General features: G+C 50.3%; 1 protein-coding gene across 1 annotated transcript in view; it reads left to right on the forward strand.

The window, feature by feature from the left end:
- Window positions 1-4,709: 4,709 nt before the first annotated feature.
- Window positions 4,710-25,795, forward strand: part of LOC138261682 (tumor necrosis factor receptor superfamily member 16-like) — a 67,663-nt gene continuing 46,577 nt past the window's right edge. The window contains exon 1 of the mRNA XM_069210929.1: window positions 4,710-5,687. Within this exon, the coding sequence (XP_069067030.1) occupies window positions 5,634-5,687 (54 nt within the window). The 5' untranslated portion in view covers window positions 4,710-5,633. The remainder of the gene's footprint in view (window positions 5,688-25,795) is intronic.

The following is a 25,795-nucleotide window of genomic DNA, read 5'->3' on the forward strand; positions in this document are numbered from 1 at the left end:
TGGTGGACTCTGCCTCCAGGGTCATGTGGGATGCAGCTCCCTCTGTCACCGGTGCCCCTGCTCCTCCACCAGATAATACTAATGCACACGAGGACAGGATAAGAAAACAAGAAAGGGGGGAGGAGAGACAAAGGATACACTGGGTCAATGACTGCACTAACACCACCGTTGGCGTACACAGCTCCCTCACACATAGGGAACAGGCCTACACAATATGCATTGCACTACCAGTGATATGGCTAGTCATCAAGGCATGATGAGAAGCACACACTGCCAACTGCAGCACACCTGGGACCCACGATGCCCTGCCTGGAAGTGACTACTAACAAGCTAGGTTACCTGTATTTGCCATGCAACCATTGCCCTTCAGAGGACCCACGTTGCAATGTCTGGCCTGGCCTTAGGGGTACCCACTGACCCACAACCCCCACCCGGATACCACCCCACCAGCCAAAATTTGTAATGATATCTACTGTAGTCACCCCCTTGTGGCTGCTGTGATACCCTCAAGCGCCCATCCAGCTCAGGGTACACCACTGCCAGTATGCGGGCCATCTGGGGGGTCAGGGTCCAACGGCACCCCTTCCTCATTGGGAGGCCATCCATAGCTGGGCCTCCGCAGACTTCCGTGCCTAGAATCTCAGGTCCTCCCACCGTTTCTGACAGTGGGTGCTCAGCCTGCCATAGACCCCCAGGGTCCGCACCTCCTTGGCGTTGGCATATCATATTCCCTTCTTTTGATGGGCGCTGACCTGCAGAGGCAATAAAGACAGGAGAACACCCTTAAACTAACAGTCCAGGCTGTCACACACTTGGCCCACCTTACCCGTTTCCATCACCATAGGCACACACATTGCCCAGTGCACGACATGTACACCACCAACAGATAATCCCCCCTTACACAATGCCTTCACACACATCTCCATGCATCCATGCCACATGCATCGTGCCCACAGTGTACTTACCTGTTGGCCTGGAGGCCCATACAGCAGTCCGTATTGGGGTAGGACCCCATCCACCAGTTGCTCCAACTCCTCCGAAGAGAAGGCTGGGCCCCTTTCCCCGGTCACACGGGCCATGGTAGGTTCCAGACACAGGTCACAGCAGCACATGCAGTGTAGGTCTTCTCCTGTTGAAGGTCAAGAAACAAGTGAGGAATGATTTAGAAAATGGCGGTCACGTCCGCGGCGGTGTACACCGTCACTGCCAGCGTACATCCCCATTGGCCACTCTATTGCATAGGGCCCAATATTAGCCATTAAGAAATTGCACTGCAGTTCACAACCGCCTACCGCCACAATGCCCAACGTGGGCGGAATTACCTCACTTCCACCTCTCCCTCCAGACAGGACAGGCAGTCGCCATTTCGGGGGGGTGAACAGGCCTTTCGATAATTGCTGCGTCACTGGATAAATAGGCACATACTTTGAAATTTACACTGTTCCAATACCTAATTGCACGATGTGGACTGCTGTTGTGGTTTAGCTGTTCAAATTGTGACAGCCTATTCACTCTTGTGTCCCTTAGGTACCTACCACCTCAGATGAATAGGAGATGGAGACATACCCCTGTGTACAGACCCCTCGTGGACTTAGCTACACTGGAGGACAGGCACATTATATTCACCTATAGAGTGGACAGGGCCACAATCACAGAGCTGTGTGCCCAGTTGGAGCCTGACCTGATATCAGCTATCCGACATCCGACTGGGATCCCTACCCTTGTGCAAGTTCTATCAGTGCTCCATTTCCTGGCAACTGGCTCTTTGCAAGTGACAGTGGGCTTGGCAGGAGGAATGTCACTGCCACTATTCTCAATTGTGCTGGCAAGAGTGTTGCCTGCCCTGGTAAAACACATGTGCAACAACATTGCTTTCCCCCAGGTGGAATATTTGGGCACAGTCAAGACCCGATTAAATGCATTGGGACATATCCCCAATATTATTGGTGCGATTGACGGGACACATATTGTGTTTGTCCCCTCTCCCCCCTCCCCTGCCAGAATGAACAAGTGTTCAGGAATCTGAAGAGTTTCCACTCACTCAATGTGCAAATGGCTTGCCTGGCTGACCAGTACATCTCCCATGTCACTGCCAAGTATCCTGGGTCGGTGCATGATGCCTTTGTCCAGAGGAATAGCAGCATCCCAATGTGATGGCACAACTACAGAGGCATAGGGTGTGGCTAATTGGTGAGCCTGACTCTCCACCCAATGTATGTAAGTGTATGCCTTCTGGTGTTGACCCAATACCTTTGTATAAGGCTTATGTTTGTTTCTCAATACTTGCAGGTGACCCTGGCTACCCAAACCTATTATGGCTCCTGACCACTGTGAGGAATGCAGGACATGGGCTGAGAATCATTATAATGATGCACATGGGAGGACCAGGAGAATTATTGAAAGGACCTTCGGCCTCCTAAAGGCCAGGTTCAGATGCCTCCATCTGACAGGTGGATCCCTGTGCTACTCACCCGAGAAGGTCTGCCAGATGGTAGTGGCATGCTGCATTTTGCACATCCTGGTCCTCAGATGACATGTACCTTATCTGCAGGAGGAGACTGGAAATGCCCCTGTGGCAGCAGTGGACCATGAGGACAATGAGGATGAGGATGTGGACAACAGAACATCAGTTGTACGTCAGTACTTCCAATGACACAAAGGTGAGACAGTGAAACTGACCATTCCTCTGATTATTGATGTTTTCTATGTGGCTGTAGCGGGATGGCATTCATGTCCTTTGCATCTCTACTTACTGTCACCTATGGCTTCTCATTTTGCAGATGTTGGTGATATGACAATAGTGTACTGATGTGATTATTACAGACAGATACAGGTCATAAAATGTATGCTCCCCGAGTGTTCAGATAATTTGCACATGATGTGACTTTTTCCATATATGCACATTTTCATCACATAAAACACTTTTACTTAGGTTGTGTTCAAAAGTTTATTGTAGTGCAAATTATTGACGGAAAAGTGCAATGGAATGGGGTGATGGTTGAGGAAAGTCCAGGGTATTGTTCCAGTCTGTTTGTAGAACTGTTCCAGTGTCCAAGGGGCCATTGGAAGTGGAGCAAAGGCAGTTCAAAGTGGACAAGGTGGGACACAAGGGGGACATTCAGGAGGGTCTCATTTCCTGGCGGTGGTTTTGGTCTTGGCAGGTGTCTGGGTCGCAGGGAATGTTTGTGGGGTGGTTCAGCTTCTGCGGCAGGTGGGGTGCTGGTGGCCTGTGGGTCCTGTGGCAGGGCCTCCTGCCCATTAGCTGCAGCAGAAGCAGAGCTACTATGGAGTAGTCGCCGCTGCTAATGAGGCAATGTTTAAAAATGGAAAAATGCCAGGCTCCCACACCACCCTCAGCATTACCTTCACTTACTTTCACAAATATTTTAAAATAATAATGGCAGGCCTCCTGCAATGCCTCCTCCTTCCCATCCCACTGCATTTACTCCCCACCACTCCGCATTTATCACCTATCAGGCTAATTTGAAAAAATAGGACCAGCCACTCACACCACCCTCTTTTGAAACCTCCCCCTACCTGATGAAATATTCTAAGCAACGCAGGAAGAAGCACTTTACCATTTTTTAACCCTCCTACCGTGAATGTCTATCTTTTAATTATGTTTTTGGGTGCTTTCTTGTGATAAATTGATCCATTTGTATTCTTTATAATGTATTTTGTTTGCACTCATTTAGTTTTATATTGTTTAAATGTATGCATTTTTAATTTATTGTATTCATTTGTTATTGATTGTGGTGATTGTAAGTGGAATCTGTGGACGCACTATAAAGATGTAAAAAAACTTAATAAAACATATTTAAAAAAGATTTGGTCCACTGTCACCCTCACAAGCTGGTGTGTCTCCTCGCCCCTTCAGCGCCGAACCCGTGCTCTCTGTGCTTGATGGAGCAGAGAGGGGGGGCAGGTGCCGCGCTGACAGGGTCTTGCAGAGCCCCTCAGTGGTGCACGTCACAGCAACGAATAACTGCATTTCTATCCAATTGTTTATAATAAGGAATTCCAATGGAGCCCATAAATAAAACTAATAATTATATTATTAGTAGCAGTATTGATATTACTATTGAGAGTATTATTATTTAATAGTAATATTATATAATGAGAACAATAATAATAATAATAGCCTCGTTCTCACACCACTAAGCCCATCAGTTTCTGACACGGATATCATTTAAGAAAATAACTTGTATTGTGTTTTGCCTCTTCGGTAGTGTTATAGACCGAGGGCTAGGCAGCTCAGACAAAGGGTCAACCTGAAGGGGGGGGGGGGGGCTTTTAGTGCGGAGCGTCTGCAGCCAGTCCCCTCAAAACAGCAATGGGTCAAGCTGTCCTCACGTCCTTTCATCCTCTGCCCCTCCGCCCCAAAGGATGTTCCAGGTTGGGCTGAGGTAAAATGATCAGAGGCCTCCCTGCACCCCTCGTCCCATCAACAAAGGCCCGTGACAACAGAGAGACATCCTCCGCTGCACTCCTCGACCTTTTTCAGATGCAAATGTCATACAAGCACCTAGATTGTAAATCCCAAAAATTGCAGGAAGACCCTCCCCTTTTATTCTGTTCAGAGCGAGTGGTCAGTACCGACCCTTACAGATGCATCACCCTTCCTCGCTCAATCAGAGACTGCAAACAGGCCCCGACTGTCCCATCTACCGCCCAATCAGGCGGCCCGGTGGCGTCCCCGCCCACAACTTGTCCGCTTTTTTTTAAAAAGGCTCAAGGGTGTGATTTACTCTTTGTTCGTGATGCTCCCCCGGCCCCTCCTCCTCCTGCTGCTTTGTCTTCCCCTCTTTCATGTCTGGAGAGCGGCTGGGGCGGGGTTTTTAAGGCCGCGCAGGGGGTGGTGGCACCTCACACAAATCTGCCGGGAGGGAAGGAGACGGAGTGTGCAGGAAGGAGGGACAGGGAGCTGCAGCTGCCATTTCAAGGGGCTCAGCTGCTCACCGGAGGAGGAGGAAGGCATCAGCCCCCTCAGACTGGAGGCTCATTGATTTTCCATAATAGGATCATTTCTGGATTAGGGGCTCGCCCAAATTACAGAAGATTTTCTTGAACAGCGATTGGTTGAAAAGGGCCGACGAACTGTTTGGTGCACGTTCGACTTGATGCACGGTCCGTGTTCACTCTCCTTCCTGCCGCCCGGTGCTCGGACCCTACCGGGTGTCGATGTTCCCTCTTCCAGCCCCTGGACTCTAAAACGAGAAGATCTCGGGAGGAGGACAGTTTAGCGAGAAGGACTCGAGACGGACTTTGGGGAACTTAAAAAACACAGTGAGGTCCCTCGTAGCGTCTCTGGAAGGAGTTCGGACCCGGTCCCAACATTTCAGACGTGTGTTCGGGCCTTGCAGCTCGATCTGTAGCGGCTCATTGTACCCGGCTGCCCTTACCACAGCGCATAGAAGGCCGCCTTTACGCTTTAAGAGCTGATTTCCTCTTTAAACAACCTATAGGGTGGATAGCGGGACTCTTCAGAAGAAGGGTGTTGGTCGCTTGTGAGTGCGAGGCCTTTAGTTGGCCGTGGGGCACCCCCACCGCCTACGAAGAAGAGCTGCTCTAGAGAACCTTTTAGCTGCACGAGCTGGCGGCGTAGGTGACAGTGGACTCAAAGTGAAGCCGGCATGGAGCTGAGGAAGGCAACCCTACTGCCCCTATGGGGCTTGCTCCTAATCCAGGTGGGCTTTTATATATGGTTTTGCATTGTCATTTTGTATGAAGTGTGTTTTGTTTTTAGTCGTCGGGCCCGGAGTGGAAAGTGGTTCATATATTGATCGAGGAGGGAGCGCCGCTTATATTTACATTCACGTTTACAATTCTTGTATGACCCGCAGTCTTATAGTATAACTTTTTTTTTACCTTTTTGATTATCGTTTTTGTTTTTCGAAGTGTACTTTTATTGACAAAAACTTGGTTGCGTGTGCGTATGAAAAACGATAGACGTATTTAAATTGCAATCACCCTTTATAGGTATTTGGATCTGGAGTAAGTGTCCATTGAGGTAAAATAGCCCAGTGGGTTTAGCATCTGCTTTGGCGATTTAAGGGGCCCGCAGTGCACAGTTCTAATTCCAGCAGGGTCGACTGTGCCTTTCTACCTTCCGGGTAAGGGAAAATAAAACCTACTCAATTATGTATACAGCGTGTTGCAGCGGTTAGAGGTGCTTCAGTTTGTGGTGTGAGCTATATACATGGTCTATTGTCACTTAAAACCTAAACGTGTACGGTTTATCATAACACAAATTATATACTGATGTCAGCCTGGGTCCACGTTTGCTAGGACCATCAGAAGGGGTGTTGATGTTCACAGATAGAAAGGAGGGGATTTATAATACTGTACACGTTTGTTGGTCTTTCACTGGAATAGAGTTTTAGGGGGCACATGTGGGCTGTAGTGTCCCGTTCTAGGTTGAGAATGGGATCTAGCCGTGTCAGCTATGTCTAAGCTATTGTGTCCAGCCTCAGGTGAGCATCTGCAATGCAGTGCCTGTCTCAGCAGTGTTCTTTTTGTCTCGTTGTACGTATTACAGCCAGCTGTGGAGGCCACTTACGCGTTGTACCCTGTTATGAGGTGCACATCAGTAGTTGTTTCCACTTCCATTGATGTGTCCATTTCCATAGTGCACACATAGAGTGATGTATCCAGCTCTAAAGTAAATATCTGGAGTATTGGGCCCAGCTGTGGGTGTCACTAGTCTAAAGTAATGTGCGGTCCCAAGGTGCGCATCTGGAGTACTGAGCCCACTTTCACGGTGCACATCAGAGTGAGGTGTGCCGTTCCGACGGGCACACATAAAGTATTGTGTGAGCTCGTTGCGTTCCTGGGCTCAAGCCTTGGATAACAAACAGAGCCACACTTTACAACGCAGCTATCTAAGTTCTGAGAGTGGGCGAATGGTAGCCTGGGGGGGGGGGGGGGGGGGGGAGGGGAGGGAGGGGGGGTTGGGGGGGGCGCAGTATGGTGGCGATTACAGGCAATGGGAGGGGCATACACGGACAAGGGCAGAGGCTTTGAAGTTCAGATTGGGAAGGGCGCACTTCAGCAGACCAAGAGAATGGAGAAACGAGAGGACACTGAAGAGTTTAATCTTATTGATAATGTCAGTAGACGTAGCGGTCTCTCTGGATACACCACCCCACCCAGTGTTGGTAGAGGGCACGCTTTTCCATTGGAGGCACTGAATGCCGAGCTAGTGGCTTCTTCGAGGCTCGGCTCCACCCTTTCGTTGTTTGATCTTGTACACGTCGTGTCTTCTCTCTAGCTTGCTTAATCAGGCAACTTTCCTTTCCTGCTCAAAGTTATACTACTTATCTGAAAGTTTTTCCAAACATAACGAACGAACCGATTGGGTTCGCGTGGGTACTGCTTTCACCCGAGAAAACAGACCAAATATACTAGTTGCAGAACAAGAGTTGGTGGGTAACACAAACGTGTACGAAAACACAACAACTGCACAGTGAACGCGCGTTCCCTTCTTTCACCCTTAATTATTATAGTGCATCAAAGTGCCTGTCACCGGCCGGTTTGTGTTGCATTTCCTGCTCTCTGCACCCCTCACGTGCACGGAAAGGTGTATGCCTAGCCACGTGCACCCCCGGATCCCGGAACATGCCCGCATGTGGCTGCGTGCATGCCCCCAGACATATAAAGGTCGCTCTTTATTGTGGCTCCCTCGTCTCCCTGGTGTGCGAATTTAAGAAAGAACATGTTTCAGACTGTGTCTAATCTGCTTCACTCCTTCTAAAGGTGCGGTCTTCGGAGCGGGGCGCAGAGTGCTCCAGATGTGAGCTCAAGGCATGACCACACAAGTCCATATGTGGCTGCAGAAGTGCGCTCAATGCTCTGGCTCTGCTCCCTACAGATGGCCACCACCTGTCAGATGTGAAATGAAAGCTGGGCTCGATGGTCCAGAATATTGGAGGGGGACACTCTTTACTCCCGATAGGGCTTGCAGAACTGGACACAGTGATCCAGATGTAGCTGCCACGACTGGCCGTCATATGCCAGAGGAACATTTAAAGTTAGGACACTATACTACCCGATAAGGCCTGCAGAAGTGCACACAGTACTAAAGATATGGCACCCACAACTGCCCACTTTATGCACGCCATGGGCATCGTACTCCCAGTGCGGCCTGCAGAACTGCACCCAATGATCCAGGTGTAGCAGCCATGACTGGCCGCCATATTGTAGATATTAACTTACAGTTAGGCTCCATGCTCTATAGAATGTTAGAACAGGACACCATAATCCAGTTAGAGCCTGCCGAACTGGACACTGTACCATAGACGTGACACCCACAACTGACCACTTACATGCTAGTTGCATGCCATGGATACCATGCTCCCAATGTGGCGGGCAGAACTGGACCCAATGATCCAGTTGTGGCAGCCACGACTGGCCGCCATATTGAAGATTGGGCACCCCACTATAGAATATTAGAACAGGACACAATACTCACGAGGTGGCATGCAGAACTGGACACAATAATCTGGATGTGGCCTTCAGAACTGGCTCGGTATTCAGGTGTGGCCAGATGGACGCTGTACTCAGGTGTGAGTTGCAGAACTAGACACCGTTCTCAACCAACTGTGTATTTTGATTTTGGACAGAATACTCCAGATTAGTCCTAAGAATATTTCGGAGTGGCCTGCAGCGCTAGGTACAATACGCTCATTGCTGTACTGGACACAGTACTCAATTCTCATGCGTAGTGTCGGACTGCTACAGAAAATAGGCTCAGGAAGCAAAATAAGTGGCCTCATTAGCAAATCGGGTAACTAAAAATGTGGCCCTCATTTCCAAATTGAGTCCGTTTTGAACTTGTAAAACAACATTGTATAGTTGTTTCAAATATGGGGGTCTGCATGCATTTGTGCTTGCTAGATGCATGTTTTGTGGTGATATTAGAGAAATCAACATTATAACCGACCCACAAGACCACAACACCGGCCAAAAACCGCCCCAAACACTGACCTCTCTGACCAGCCCTACGGGCACTACTGGATGGCCCTAGAGGCCAGTCCGGCGCTGCTCAGATCTTCAGGACACAATACTACTGCGACAGCCTGCCAGACTGGACACGGTACTCGAGCATAAACCGTATCACTGAATCCTCGATTACAACAGTTACCTGTCGAACTGGACACGACAGTCCAGATGTGCACATATAATGGTTAGTTTATTCTGCAGATGTCCACTCCACGTGTCTTCCTTCCTGCCACAGTGACCAGTTTAATAACATCTGCGTCATCTGTGATGCAAGAATGACTCAGTGAGTTAAACATCCTTAATCTTTTGAGTGATTTGCACGTTATGGGTTCGACTCTTAACAAGGCAATATGGTTTAATTTTGCTGGTAAATTCGTTTATTCTGCTCTCATGTTTAGCTAATCCAAAAGTGAGATTATTAGTGTCAGCCACTGCATCCCGTCGAGGTCCCTCGTGGCCCCACTTCTCTCCCTGGCGTGGAGTCTGCGCCACGACTGTCATGTAGCCATCTCGCTTCATTCGCCCCCTCTTCCTTTCGCCTCCTGCTATTGCTGTATTAAGCTTAAATTGTGCCGGTGTGCGTGTGGCAGGTAGCTCAGCGGGTGCAGACACGCTGTATTCACGACCCCTCGTTCTTTGTTCTGTCTGCCGAGGAGGTGTAAAGGGGGTGGTGAGCAGCAGAAGCGAGAACCAGTTGTCCCTTAACAGCTGCACAGTGCTTAGCCCCCCCGTTTCTATGCTTGATGGGAACGGCTGATTGTAAAGCCGCACTTTATAAACTTAAGTGAAATCGCTGCCTTCGCGCTCTCCGATCCCATCTCTGATTAAATAGTCACTTCTGGCTCCAGTCTAAAGATCTGTCCAAGATCAAAACAGGAAGCCTGCCCCAAGTAGCTCTGTCCCGCTCTTTGCTTTCGCGGTGGTGTCTACGCCTATTTTCGCCTTTTTATCTGGGAGATTCGTCCCTTCCACGCTCCGCGCGCGTTTTACGCGGATTACGGGAGCGAATCAATACTGGTGGGATCAGAGTAAGCAGTGGACCCTGGGAGTGTAAGAAGCTGGCATTGGTGGACAGTACAATAATGCATCACTTGCGGCCAGTCCTCGCAGGGGACCCTCGCAAGCACTGTAAGAAGCTGGCACCGGTAGGCAGTAGCAGTGGCCCAGCACTGATAGGCAGTGTGGAAAGTTGGCACTGGTTAACATTGTAAGATGTAAGCACTTATGGGTAGTGTGCAAACATGGCATTAGTAGGCAGTATAAGAAGATGGCATTGATAAGCAATGAGGAAGCTGACACTGGTTAACAGTGTGAGGAGCTGGCACGGGTAAACTGTGTGAGACGAACTGTCATTGTTTGGCAGTACAGGAAGCTGGCACTGGTAGGAATTTGACGAACAATGCACAGGTGCGATGTGGAAAGGAGGTACTAGTGGTTTTGTGGGGACTAAGCAATGACAGGTACTCGGGGTACTTTATGCTCCTATGAAACAAGCTTAGTATTGTAGGAGGAGAATATCGAATCCCAAATGCTGATGGGAATGAATATCGTTACAACAACGTTAATGTACAAAATATCACAACGTACGTTTCAATACAGTTTGTATAGCTACCTGTACATATATGCACCTTGGGGATATATATAACGTCCAGGTAAATGGAGGTGGAGTTAAGACTAGCAAAACCTTCCTCCCTCTTCCGATATTTTGTCCCTCGATATTGTGGTAACGATGTTCTGTCCTGTCAATATTTGGGATTCGATATTCCCTACTACAATCAACTAAGGGCCCTTCGTGGCCTTGATGTAATAGCGATTCCGGAGTTTGCCACAGAAGAAAGCTTCTATGAATGCGGCCTCGTGATACTAAAGTTTGCATTGCTGGCTGTGCGCCTGTAAAATGTTTTCCTGGTGGGGATAAGAAAGAACAAATGTGATATGCAGATGTACTGATTCGGAACACAGCACCCCCCACCAAGCTTGCAGGAGTAAGGGTAGGAAGGCCAGCGGAAATGTACCACTTGTGTAGATTTGCCTGAGCAATCCTGATTTTCTGACGAAAAAAAAAGTGTCTCTTATTTTAGACAGGATAGGGGTGAGTTCACCAGACTGTAAATGTTTCGGTCATCAGTAGAGTTGGATAGTTAGTACAGTTATGTTGTAATTCTATGTAATAAGGTCATTATGCGCTATAGTCCCTATAATGTCATACTAAAGTGAAAGATATATTGGGTAGTTGGTAAAGGTATAACATTATTATACTTAATAATTTCACACTACATAGTTCACAAAGTTACACGGTTACTATACCTGCATTGATGGTAATCCCGTTCCCCTTTCCCTCCCATATGAGACGTGGGATTTATTCGGTTCCCTTTTCTATCACTGTGAATATCTATACAAACATGCGGCCCTGTGCGTCAGCCGCCTCTTCCCTCCCACCAGCCACCCTTCTCCAGCACTGAACCCTGCTTGCGGATAATCCACCTCTCTAGGGTATTGTCTGCAACAGCAAGTTCCTTCTGTAGGCCTCAATGTGCACGGATCCGAAATCAGTGACTCAGGATTTTAACACTTATGCCTCAGCTCTCTCTTTGTGTTCTAAATGTATACTTGGAGTGCTATATTGTGACACAATGGCATAGCAAATGAACGCCACGAACTCACCTTCTCCGTTTCACAGTTAATGCTTATTTTGAGTTAAGGCCAGTCCGCCCTATGCGGTGTAGCCATAAAATATTGTTCAATTAATATTCTATCCAATATGCCGTATCATTGCAGCGGCAAAGCCAGCAGCACCGCATTACAGTACTAATTTTTGAAGTAACTGTGTGAATCATAATACTACAGGGATAACTCTGCTCGCGTTCTTAAACCGAAAACTTGTATCCCAAAACTGGAGAGCTCCTGGACCTTGCACTACACATATTTAGTACCCTTGCACGTGTAGCAGTTGCTTGCAGTTAGAAAAGTTAAACGGTATAAAATAAATTGTTACAATAGCTGGAAAGCTAATGTGTTCCTAATGGAGTAGGTAGAGTTTCAAAGTTTGTATAGTTTCCTAGTTACATCTTTTAATTACAGTTATTATAAGTATGTGGCTGATGTAGCTGCAGATATAATCACAGAGGTAGGAAGCATTGTTAAAGAGTTACAGTCGTTACACTTTCACACTTATTTGTTTACAGCATTAAAATGGTTAAAGATATACATTGGCTAACCTAAGCTGTTATAGTTGGTTGCAAAGTTTGCATATCTGGTTTAGTTGTACTTGCTTGGTATAAGTTACAGAGTGTGATAGTAATTACACAGCTAGTATATTTACACCATTAGGATTTCTGCAAAGGTACAAACATATAGTAATGTTAAGAGTAAGTTTAGGTGCAGAATTACGTACAATAATTACAGATAGATATTATACCACAGTCACAGAATTTGTGTAGCTATGGTTTTGATGGTTAGTTACGTGGTTCCCTTTGTCACAGAGTTATAGTTTAAGTTACCTAATGGGTTATCGATTTGTGATAGTTAGCTAAATAGTATAGTTCTAGAACTACTAGTATAGCTGCAAAGTTACTATTATTAGCGATCAGAGGTGGTGTAAGTACATAGTACTATAACTGAGGTTGATAGGTACATAGCATTCATAGTTGCAGATTTACATCTTATCCTTACATCACTGTTACAGCTAAATAGTTTAGTTATAGTGTTAATGGCGGTGCACAATTGCTTTTGTTACATATTTATATAGTTCAGAACGTTACGCAGGTAATACAGATGCAGAGCTGAAAAGCAGTCATAAAAGTTTGTATAAATACAGTTACCACGATTACAAAAATAGTAAAGTTCCAAGGTCATTGTACAGTGACAGTCAACTTAGTTTTTAATAATCACGTTATACTTAGAATTACTTAATTAGTATTGTTTCTAAGATAAATGAGTTACTCAGTATAGTTGCAGTTTTAAATATGTACATATAGTTAGTAACGGTAAAGAGTTGGAGAGTTAGTGTGCTTATGGTTACAATGTTAGGATAGTTAGTCAGACAATAATAATTGGTCATTTTAGTTAGTTGGTGTCATTGAATGTCATACCTAGTACTTCAGTAGCCTGTTGCAGAGTTAAAATGGTTAGTTGCATAGCACAGAAAATTAAGTGGCAGCTTAGCTGAAAGATGCCTTAATGTCCACTGAGTTCAACATTCACTGAGTCGCCTTACATCCTCAATACATCCTCCTGTCACTTGTTGGGGGGATGCTCCATAGGAAAGTGCAAAACACACTATCTGCCTATTTTCTTCCGATAAAGGAGACAACGTCTATTCCGTGTTACCGCTCTTCGGGATTGGAGTGGTCCCTTATGAGCCCTCTCTTTTTGTCAAAATGACGACCAGCGTTAGCGACCTTCATAGTGCACAGGCAGATTGATTCCTGCTCCAGAGCACGAGTAAAGGTCCCCTGGTAGTCTTAATGTCTCATTCCCGCCTAGTTGGACCACTGGGCGCACTCTGTGCTGTGTGTCATCACTTCTTCTTCCACCCTGGGCTCGTCTCTGCTGAGCTGTCGTCAGCGTCTCCTCTTCCAGGCCCAGCGGGTGGCTGGTGGCCTTCGGTGCTGTGCTATGTACCAGCGCCCACTTACAGGCCCAGCGGGTGGCTGGAGACCCTCTCTGCTGTGCTATGTACCAGCACCTCCTTCCAGGTCTAGCGGGTAGCTGGGGGCCCTCTGTGCTGTGCTATGTACAAGCGCCTCCTTCCAGGCCCAGCGGGTGGCTGGGGCCCTCTCTGCTGTGCTATGTACCAACGCCCCTTCCAGGCCCAGCGGGTGGCTGGGGACCCTCTCTGCTGTGCTATGTACCAGCGCCTCCTTACAGGCCAAGCGGGTGGTTGGGGGCCCTCTCTGCTGTGCTATGTACCAACGCCCCTTCCAGGCCCAGCAGGAGGCTGGGGACCCTCTCTGCTGTGCTATGTACCAGCGCCTCCTTACAGGCCCAACGGGTGGTTGGGGGCCCTCTCTGCTGTGCTATGTACCAGCGCCTCCTTCCAGGCCCAGCGTGTGGCTGAGGGCCCTCTGCTGTGCCATGTACCAGCACCCCCTTCAGGCCCGACGGGTGGCTGGGGGCCCTGTGCTGTGCTCTGTACCAGTGCCTCTGTCCAGGCCCGGGAGGTGGTTGGGGGCCCTCTCTGCTGTGCTATGTACCAGCGCCTCCTTCCAGGCCCAGCAGGAAGCTGGGGGCCCTCTCTGCTGTGCTTTGTGTCGGCCCACTCCTTCCAGGCCTTGTAGTTGGCTGGGGGCCCTCTCTGCTGTGCTTTGTACCAGCACCTCCTCCCAGGCCCAGCAGGTGGCTGGGGGACCTCTGTGCTGTGCTATGTACCTGTGCCTCCTTCCAGGCCCAGCGGGTGGCTGGGGGCCCCCTCTGCTGTGCTTTGTGTCAGCCCAGTCCTTCCAGGCCTGGTGGGTGGCCGGGGGCCCTCTCTGCTGTGCTATGTAGCAGCGCCTCCTCCCAGGCCCAGCAGGTGGCTGGGGGACCTTTGTGCTGTGCTATGTACCAGCGCCTCCTTCCAGGCCTAGCGGGTGGCTCTCTCTGCTGTGCTTTGTGTCAGCCCACTCCGTCCAGGTCTGGCGGGTGGCTGGGAGCCCTCTATGCTGTGCTAGGTACCAGCGCCTCCTTCCAGGCCTAGTGGGTGGCTAAGGCCCTTTCTGCTGTGCTATGTACCAGCGTCCACTCCAGACCCAGCGGGTGGCTTAGTGCCCTTTCTGCTGTGCTATGTACCAGCACCTCCTTCAGGCCCGGCAGGTGGCTGGGGGCCCTCTGTGCTGTGCCATGTACTAGCACCCCTTCCAGGCCCAGACGGTGGCTGGGGGCCCTCTCTGCTGTGCTATCTACCAGTGCCTCCTTCAAGGTCCAGCGGGTGGCTGGGGGCCCTCTCTGCTGTGTTTTGTGTCAGCCTACTCCTTCCAGGCCTGGTGGGTGGCTGGGGGCCCTCCCTACTGTGCTATGTTCCAGCGCCTCCTCCCAGGCCCAGCAGGTGGGTGGGGGACCTTTGTGCTGTGCTATGTACCAGCGCCTCCTTCCAGGCCTAGCGGGTGGCTGGGGGCCCTCTCTGCTGTGCTTTGTGTCAGCCCACTCCCTCCAGGTCTGGCGGGTGGCTGGGAGCCCTCTATGCTGTGCTAGGTACCAGCGCCTCCTTCCAGCCCTAGTGGGTGGCTAAGGCCCTTTCTGCTGTGCTATGTACCAGCGCCCACTTACAGGCCCAGCGGGTGGCTGGAGACCCTCTCTGCTGTGCTATGTACCAGCGCCTCCTTACAGGCCAAGCGGGTGGTTGGGGGCCCTCTCTGCTGTGCTATGTACCAACGCCCCTTCCAGGCCCAGCAGGAGGCTGGGGACCCTCTCTGCTGTGCTATGTACCAGCGCCTCCTTACAGGCCCAGCGGGTGGTTGGGGGCCCTCTCTGCTGTGCTATGTACCAGCGCCTCCTTCCAGGCCCAGCGTGTGGCTGAGGGCCCTCTGCTGTGCCATGTACCAGCACCTCCTTCAGGCCCGACGGGTGGCTGGGGGCCCTGTGCTGTGCTCTGTACCAGTGCCTCCGTCCAGGCCCGGGAGGTGGTTGGGGGCCCTCTCTGCTGTGCTATGTACCAGCGCCTCCTTCCAGGCCCAGCAGGAAGCTGGGGGCCCTCTCTGCTGTGCTTTGTGTCGGCCCACTCCTTCCAGGCCTTGTAGTTGGCTGGGGGCCCTCTCTGCTGTGCTATGTACCAGCGCCTCCTCCCAGGCCCAGCAGGTGGCTGGGGGACCTCTGTGCTGTGCTATGTACCTGCGCCTCCTTCCAGGCCCAGCGGGTGGCTGGGGGCCCCCTCTGCTGTGCTTTGTGTCAGCCCACTCCTTCCAGGCCTAGTGGGTGGCTAAGGCCCTTTCTGCTGTGCTATGTACCAGCGTCCACTCCAGACCCAGCGGGTGGCTTAGTGCCCTTTCTGCTGTGCTATGTACCAGCACCTCCTTCAGGCCCGGCAGGTGGCTGGGGGCCCTCTGTGCTGTGCCATGTACTAGCACCCCTTCCAGGCCCAGACGGTGGCTGGGGGCCCTCTCTGCTGTGCTATGTACCAGTGCCTCCTTCAAGGTCCAGCGGGTGGCTGGGGGCCCTCTCTGCTGTGTTTTGTGTCAGCCCACTCCTTCCAGGCCTGGTGGGTGGCTGGGGGCCCTCCCTACTGTGCTATGTTCCAGCACCTCCTCCCAGGCCCAGCAGGTGGGTGGGGGTCCTTTGTGCTGTGCTATGTACCAGCGCCTCCTTCCAGGCCTAGCGGGTGGCTGGGGGCCCTCTCTGCTGTGCTTTGTGTCAGCCCACTCCGTCCAGGTCTGGCGGGTGGCTGGTAGCCCTCTATGCTGTGCTAGGTACCAGCGCCTCCTTCCAGCCCTAGTGGGTGGCTAAGGCCCTTTCTGCTGTGCTATGTACCAGCGCCCATTTACAGGCCCAGCGGGTGGCTGGAGACCCTCTCTGCTGTGCTATGTACCAGCACCTCCTTCCAGGTCTAGCGGGTAGCTGGGGGCCCTCTGTGCTGTGCTATGTACAAGCGCCTCCTTCCAGGCCCAGCGGGTGGCTAGGGCCCTCTCTGCTGTGCTATGTACCAACGCCCCTTCCAGGCCCAGCGGGTGGCTGGGGACCCTCTCTGCTGTGCTATGTACCAGCGCCTCCTTACAGGCCAAGCGGGTGGTTGGGGGCCCTCTCTGCTGTGCTATGTACCAACGCCCCTTCCAGGCCCAGCAGGAGGCTGGGGACCCTCTCTGCTGTGCTATGTACCAGCGCCTCCTTACAGGCCCAGCGGGTGGTTGGGGGCCCTTTCTGCTGTGCTATGTACCAGCGCCTCCTTCCAGGCCCAGCGTGTGGCTGAGGGCCCTCTGCTGTGCCATGTACCAGCACCTCCTTCAGGCCCGACGGGTGGCTGGGGGCCCTGTGCTGTGCTCTGTACCAGTGCCTCCGTCCAGGCCCGGGAGGTGGTTGGGGGCCCTCTCTGCTGTGCTATGTACCAGCACCTCCTTCCAGGCCCAGCAGGAAGCTGGGGGCCCTCTCTGCTGTGCTTTGTGTCGGCCCACTCCTTCCAGGCCTTGTAGTTGGCTGGGGGCCCTCTCTGCTGTGCTATGTACCAGCGCCTCCTCCCAGGCCCAGCAGGTGGCTGAGGGGTTTTTGTGTTGTGCTATGTACCTGCGCCTCCTTCCAGGCCCAGCGGGTGGCTGGGGGCCCCCTCTGCTGTGCTTTGTGTCAGCCCAGTCCTTCCAGGCCTGGTGGGTGGCCGGGGGCCCTCTCTGCTGTGCTATGTAGCAGCGCCTCCTCCCAGGCCCAGCAGGTGGCTGGGGGACCTTTGTGCTGTGCTATGTACCAGCGCCTCCTTCCAGGCCTAGCGGGTGGCTGGGGGCTCTCTCTGCTGTGCTTTGTGTCAGCCCACTCCGTCCAGGTCTGGCGGGTGGCTGGGAGCCATCTATGCTGTGCTAGGTACCAGCGCCTCCTTCCAGGCCTAGTGGGTGGCTAAGGCCCTTTCTGCTGTGCTATGTACCAGCGTCCACTCCAGACCCAGCGGGTGGCTTAGTGCCCTTTCTGCTGTGCTATGTACCAGCACCTCCTTCAGGCCCGGCAGGTGGCTGGGGGCCCTCTGTGCTGTGCCATGTACTAGCACCCCTTCCAGGCCCAGACGGTGGCTGGGGGCCCTCTCTGCTGTGTTTTGTGTCAGCCCACTCCTTCCAGGCCTGGTGGGTGGCTGGGGGCCCTCTCTGCTGTGCTATGTACCAGCGCCTCCTCCCAGGCCCAGTGGGTGGCTGGGGGCCCTCCCTACTGTGCTATGTTCCAGCGCCTTCTCCCAGGCCCAGCAGGTGGGTGGGGGACCTTTGTGCTGTGCTATGTACCAGCGCCTCCTTCCAGGCCTAGCGGGTGGCTGGGGGCCCTCTCTGCTGTGCTTTGTGTCAGCCCACTCCGTCCAGGTCTGGCGGGTGGCTGGGAGCCCTCTATGCTGTGCTAGGTACCAGCGCCTCCTTCCAGCCCTAGTGGGTGGCTAAGGCCCTTTCTGCTGTGCTATGTACCAGCGCCCACTCCAGACCCAGCGGGTGGCTTAGTGCCCTTTCTGCTGTGCTATGTACCAGCACCTCCTTCAGGCCCGGCAGGTGGCTGGGGGCCCTCTGTGCTGTGCTATGTACTAGCGCCCCTTCCAGGCCCTGGCGGTGGCTGGGGGCCCTCTCTGCTGTGCTATGTACCAGTGCCTCCTTCAAGGTCCAGCGGGTGGCTGGGGGACCTCTGTGCTCTGCTTTGTACCAGCACCCCCTTCCAGGCCCAGCAGGTGGCTGGGGGCCCTCTCTACTGTGCTTTGTGTCAGCCCACTTCTTCCAGGCCTGGCGGGTGGCCCTCTCTGCTGTGTGCTATGTACCAGCACCTCCTTCCAGGCCCAGCGGGTGGCTGGGGACCTCTGTGCTGTGCTATGTACCAGCGCCTCCTTCCAGGCCCAGCGGGTGGCTGGGGACCTCTGTGCTGTGCTATGTACCAGCGCCTCCTTCCAGGCCCAGCGGGTGGCTGGGGACCTCTGTGCTGTGCTATGTACCAGCGCCTCCTTCCAGGCCCAGCGGGTGGCTGGGGACCTCTGTGCTGTGCTATGTACTAGCGCCTCCTTCCATGCCCAGCGGGTGGCTGGGGGGTCCTCTCTGCTGTGCTATGCGTCTGCCCACTCCTTCTAGGTCTGGTGTGTCGCTGGGGGCCCTCTCTGCTGTGCTATGTACCAGCGCCTCCCTCCAGGCCCAGCGGGTGGCTCGGGGCTATCTGTGTTGTGCTGTTGGTCAGTGCCTCATCTTCCATCACCAGTTAATGGCTGTGCTTCATCTCTGCTGTGCTATGCGTTAGCACCTTTCCTTCCATTATGGGTGCCCCCGTTTGATTTGCTATGTTTCATCACCTCTCTGCTTTGCTGTTTTTCAGCACCACCCATTCCAACGATAGCGTGGCAATTCACCTGCTCAGCTTCCGTCATCTGATAACATCCAGTTATAAACCATAATCATCAGGTGCCCATGTTATCTTCTTACATGCAGAATTATACCTCAAGCACTGCAATCCCACGACAAATTGTATTTCAGCAGAGGTGTAAAGGAGAGGACCTGTCGATTAGGGGTAGATGTATTGGATCACAATATTTATTAAGAAACTGGATAATAAGAATTTAGTAGACGTTACAGATTTTATATCCTGGCAGGCTCTCTCACTGCTAAATGCCAAAGCGTTTGCTAACATAGCTGAGAGGGTTCAGAGACTGCGGTAGAGATGTGTCTCTAACTTAAAGGAAACCGGTCGGAACGCTTGAATAAATCAGTCGAGGAAAAAGAGACAATTTTAGCTTTTTGCGTTAAAAAAACTGGCATGTATATATTAATAATATATTCATCTAACTGTCAGGTATGTGGATTTTTAAATGATGGTTAAAAGTTCTGCTGAAATATCGAATATAATCTTGTTATTTTATTCGGCTTTAAAAAGTATACTTTTTAAGCCAGTCAAAAAAACATACAGGCATATTGAAAGAATGTCCCTTTCAAATTTCGCTTATATAATCGTTTACCCCTGCAGGCAAATTCATAAAGTGTGTCTTGTAAAAAAATGAACCGTGGTTTATTAGGGAAAAATGTGGATTTTACATCGATTTCTTTAGAGCAAGTGGCATGTGGAGGGGGTTGGAGGGGTTGGTTCAGTGCTCGATTGTCTGACGGCTTAAATGATTTCTTTTTTGGGCAGTACATTGAATTCACTACATAGATGTGCCCTCTTTTAAAGTAATTAAACAAACTCGTAAAAGATTATTTTCATTTCTAATAGCAATTTCAAAGATGCCAGGCAATACTTTCCAGTATTTAATGCTTACATACCTCCCCAGTCATGAGAAAAATCATGGTTTCTTCATGTTTTCTCAGTTTTATAAGGCAATTATTATTGGTATTAAAAACACATACTCCCACATTCATATACCTAATCTTTCCACTTTTGTAGTCTCTCCCATACTTTCTTATAGTTTATTAGGGACTTAAGTGATACATTGTTTCTTATTCTACTACATTCCTTCTGAAAGCAATGGTCCACAAAGATGCTTTCCGTATAAAATATAAAAACATTATATGGCCGCTCATATACTGCAGTTTCGATGCCACCAAGCACTGAAAATAATAAGTAAGTATTACTGAAGTTCATGATGCTAACTTTACCGATGACAGGCTGAGTCGGCCTGGCTGGTGTAGTAGGGTTTGAGCTTGTGACCTGCAGGTCACGAGGTGTCACCCTCGAGCCATCATGCTAGTCTATAAAATTCGTGAGCATGGAATCGAAAGGCGCCATCTTGAGTAAGGCTGGATATTTGTTGGATTGCAGAAGGTTGACATAACGCGGTAAGCTATTGCATTACATTACATGCATATTTCGTGTAATGTTAGGGAGGGATATGAGGTGGAGAAAGGAGTCCCTTTCAAAATCTACTCTTGCATGTTGTGGTGTTCTGCTAGTGATGTAACTGGTCACTGGGCACTACCATCTTTGTAGTTTCATGAACACGAGGGGAGCCTCTCCGACCCGCTCCGTGATTTGGTGTGCGTGTTTGACCTGCGGGTCACGTGGTGTGTTTTATTCATAAAGTGTGGCGAGTGGGCGGGGAAAAAAGTAACTTAAGACAGGCTATGAGAGCACTGCCCAATACGCCATGGAAATAAAACAGTGTGTTGTGGTCTTGATTATCGCGCTAGCGCAAGCAAGCAGCGTAGTGTGTAAACACTACACTTAAGCAACAAGGGTGTTGCGCCCTACTGTGTTTCCTGACACTGTGGCGGCTGCGCTCCCAATGCAGTGCTAGTGCCACGTGTGTCCCCTTGGCAACGCTGCTCCAGGCCTTTATCCTTCACGTGAGGTCTCCAGAACCTACACGGAGGCGTGCGGGATGCTGAGACTGCTCCGGTGAGTGCCGTGCTGTCACCATGTGCTCCTCAGCGTGCAGCCGATCGGCAAGGCCCCGTCCGGTCTGAGCCGGCCCTGAAAACCTCATCTCGCAGCTGCCTGCCGCTGACTCAAGGGGCCAGGCACTAAAGCAGCTAGGAGATTGTGCTTGTCCGTTTCGTGTGCCTCCCCAAGGTACTGTCTATGCAGACACATCGCACACGTGAAAGTAAACACAACAGATCATGGTGTTGAATACAACAGGATACTAATTTCGGCCCTAATTTAAAGGAAAGAAAGACACACAATAGTCAAGCCTTGCATATAGGTCTCTCAGCAAGAGCGAGGCACAACTAAACAAGAAGCACTCAGCACATATAGTGAATGACAAACAGACTGAAGGAAAAGATAGTGTGTTGTCCCCTAGTGCCTGGCTAACCAGAGACAGCCACACCCTACATAACCTTTGTTGACCCAACGTGTCTGCCATCCCTCCAGTAGAGCCTTTTGTCATCGAAGGGGCCCCATCTGTGCAAGTCCCACAATAGAAATACTGGGTTTAGAGGGTTCTATTGTACTTTGAAGCCACTAAATTCAAAGACGCCCAGAAAAGAGCCATGATCTTACATCCAGGGGGAAAAAACATCTACAAAATATCCAAGAACCTCCCTGAGGATACCCCCAAAATGCATGTAACTCTAATAACTGCCTTAAGTAGGCACTTTAAACCAATGGCCAACACTGACTACAAACGTTTTGTATTCAGGCAAGCACGGCAGCAAATAGAAGAATCAATCGACTCATTTCATATGCGGCTCAAAGACCTAGCCAGCACGTGTGGGTTTGCGGATGAGACAGAGGAGATTAGAGGCCAAGTGATACAAGGAAGTGCATCAGCGAAACTGCGCGAGAGAATCCTTAAAGAGTCAGGAAGGTCCCAACATCCTTACGATGAGGCGCACAAAAGAATTGGCTAAGGCCTGCGTTTCACACATGGAGGCTGCACTCCAGAGACCAATTAAGGAAGAGCCTGTCAGCGCCGTGGCATCTTCTCCGAACAAAGTGAGACCTCAAAACAACAGGCCCCCGCCAAGACAGTATGGATACTGTGGTGGGCCATCACACCGACCGAATGACTGCCTGGCTCACGGAAGTGCGCAGGCTCTGGGAAGCTACACCACTTTGTGAAGGTGTGCAGGTCGAGCAAATCACAAGCCAGAAACGCCTCGGTCAATGCCACCACAAGTAAGTCTGAAAGAGGCAGTGATATGGATGATGATAAAGAAGAGGAACATGTCATCAATTCCTTATTCACTATTGGCAATGCGGCCCAGTTGTCCAAGAAGTTGCCACGGTGCCAAATCCAGGTAGGCACCCATCCGGCACTTGCTGTCGTCGACATCTGGGCCTCCATAAACATCCTCGCTGCAGATGTGTATCACCAGATGGTCCCCGCCCTCACCTTAATCAAGGCCAGGATGAAAGTATATACGTATAAACATAGTACGCCGCTGGCCCTAAAAGGCACATTGCAAATGATCCCAGAGCAGTCCAAGCCAAGGTATATGTGGCGGAGGAAGGACATGGGATGTTATTGGGGTGCCATACATCAAGAATCAGTGACTGAGCTCCTTCACCAGTTCCATGATGTGTTCGAGAGAATAGGATGTCTACATCACAGAGAGGTAAAATAACATATTGACAAGACTGTGCAGCCAGTAGCGCTCCGACACCGACGCATTGCGTTCCACCTGAGGCGGAGAAAGAGTTGGATCACCTTAAAGCAGCCAACATCATAGAACGCGTCACGGGCCCACACCCTGGGTGCCGCGAATAGTGGTTGCATGGAAGCCCAAACAGCCCGAGGAAGTCCGCATCTGTGTGGAAATGCACCTCCCAATGTCGCCATCAAACGTGAGGGGCATCTGACACCCACGACTGATGATCTAATAGGTGAGCTAAGCGGATCCTGCTGGTTATCCAAGCTAGACTTGCGCTCAGGATACCACCAGCTAGTCCTAGCCAAAGAGTTGTGTTATATAACCACTATCTCGATGCATGTTGGGTTGTTGGGTTGCGGCGATACAAGAGATTAAACTACGGCATCTCGAGTGCTGCTGAGGTCTTCCAAAAATGTAATTTATGAGCTCTTGGCAGATCTGGCAGGTACAATCAACGCTAGCATTGACATTTTTACTACGCAACGACCGTTGCAGGACATGACACCCGGCTCAAAAATGTGTTGCAACGGATCGAAAAATCCGGTCTGACCCTTCACCACAGAAAGTGTGAATTCCTTACTAACAGAATCCAATTCTTTGGATATGTTTTCTCAGCCAAAGGTGTGGCGCCTGATCCAGACAAGGTGCAGAACATTAGGCGTGCACCCCCACCAACCAGTGTAACTGAGGTGTGCAGTTTTCAGGAATGGTAAACTACTGTGGGTGTTTTATTAAAGACCTCCCCTCATTGATCGAACCTCTCCAAAACTAAACGAAGTCCTAAGAGCCTTTAGTATGGGGTACAACACAACAAACAGTGTTTGAAACTATCAAGGAAGCTTTGTCCAGTGACACCATTCCGAGTTATTTTGACCCCCGTAAGGACAAGAAAATTGCATTTGATGTAACCCAAAGGGCCTGGGGTCCAACCTGCTTCAAAAACAGGAAAATGAGGAGTGGTCCCCAGTGACATTTGCAAGCCGGTCAATGACTGACTCTGAGCAGCAGTATTCGCAAATAGAGAAAGCAGCCGTTGCCGTGCACTGAGGCTGCAAACATTTCCACATTTATGTCTATGGCCGACCTTTCCTTGTCACCACTGACCATAAGCCCATCATACCCCTTTTTAACGGAACTGCCTCTAAACCCCCACCACAAAGAGAGAAGTGGATGCTCCAATTGCAGGACTACGGGTGTTGGTTAGGATCTGATAACCCAGCTGACTACTGGTCTCGCCACCCTAGAGCAGCCACTGCCAGTGAGGTCCACGAGGCTTGTGGAACTGAAGAAAACTGAAGAATATGTGAGGTATGTGTCCGACTGGTCAAGACCGTTGCCCCTCTTCATCGACACATTAGTTCAAACCACAGCACAAGATAAGTGCCTTCAAAAAGCTCTGCAGGCTGTCCGTTTCAATCAGTGGCATGCTGTAAAGAAACAACTATCCTCGCGCACTCCTGCCTCCAAATGAATAATGGAGCGTTTGTATCATGTCCGTGATGAACTGTCTGTGGGCACAGATGGTTGTTTGCTGAGAGGATATCGATTTAGTAATTTCATCCTCCCTCACCGCCAGGGTGGTACAACTGGCACACAATGGTCACCAAAGCACGGTGAAGACTAACAGTTGTTTAAGGCCCAAGGTATGGTTTACCTTAATAAATGAACACATAGAAAATGTTGTGCGGTCTTGTGAATGGCGCCAAGCTTCTAGGGAAGCCAGCTGGCCTGTTCCCGTAGAGACAGAATCAGGCCCGCATCTGCCCTGGGTTTCCGCCAGTCTTGACTTTTAGAGTCTCCCTGATGGCCAATACACCATGGTGATGATCGATGATTTCTCAATATATCCTGAAGTGAAATTCATTTCATCTCTCATAGCCGATGTTGTAATTCCACGTATTGAAAAAATGCTGGCTTCTCATGGCTTCATCTCAGAAATCAAGACTGACAATGGACCTCCATTTCAGAGTAGGGAGCTTGCCTCTCCTACTTTAAGACCACTGGTATCCAGCATCGGCGAATCTCCCCACAATGGCCTCAGGCAAATTGGGAGGTCGAAAGATTCATGTGGACACTGAACAAGGTCATACACATTGCTACTGCCAGTGGTCAGTCAAGTGAATATGCCATATATTATTTTCTGAGGAACTACCGACATACTCCACACGCTGCCACTGGCCTAGCTCCCGGACATGTGTTGTTGGGTCGAGCAGTGGTAGTCTCCATTCCGCATTACCGGTTGTGGATCCCAGGAGCTGTAGATGATAGTCAAGCATACCAGAAGCGTGTTAACACTAACCGGAAGGCCAGCCACAGACGTCATGCTAGAGTCTCTGCTTTACAATTGGGTGATCAAGTGTTGTTCAAAAAGCATTCCCCTGGGAGCAGGTTTTGCCTGCCATTTGACAAAAGTCCCTGGACCATTGTATGCTGGAGTGGATCTTTGATTGTGGCCCAGCGGGGAATATCCACTATCACCAGGAACATTTCTATGTTCAAGAGGTTTCACCCCTCTCAACTGGCCAGTGGAGGAGATTCTGATCTACCGCTATCTGATACTGATCAAACTGTGTCTGAGTGAACCCCAGGGTGCTTTGGTGTGTGTGTTTGACCTGCGGGTCATGTGGTGTGTTCTATAAATAAAATGTGGCGAGTGGGCAGGGAAAAGAGTAAGGTGAGACAGGTTATGAGAGCACTGTCCACTACACCACGGAAATCAAACGGCGTGTTGTAGTCTTTATTATGCAAGCGCGCAGCATAGTGTGTAAACACTACACGTCATGCACTTCTGTCAAAGACAAGTCATACCCTAAAACAAGGAATCCCCCACTTAACTAAGGTAGGTGCCTGCAGCTCAGTTGTCAATTTGAAATCTTCATATTTCACTCTCCCAATTTCAGAATTCTTATGCTGAGTGCATGACAGATCTATCCAACTGATTATTCACATTTCTAAACATCTGTGGCACATATACCTCAGTGGTGTGCGTGTGTTGGATTGACAGACTCTTTTCTTATTCCCAAATTATTTGTATGGAAGCAGATATCAAAATTCACTGTCACCCATATTAAAAAATATGGAAATGTTTTTGTTGCAGAGGCCTATTGTTTCCAATACAAATAAAGAGTGCTTTAGTTCAG

This window comes from Pleurodeles waltl, chromosome 10 (genome assembly GCF_031143425.1).
Source record: "Pleurodeles waltl isolate 20211129_DDA chromosome 10, aPleWal1.hap1.20221129, whole genome shotgun sequence".
NCBI classification, from domain to species: domain Eukaryota; kingdom Metazoa; phylum Chordata; class Amphibia; order Caudata; family Salamandridae; genus Pleurodeles; species Pleurodeles waltl.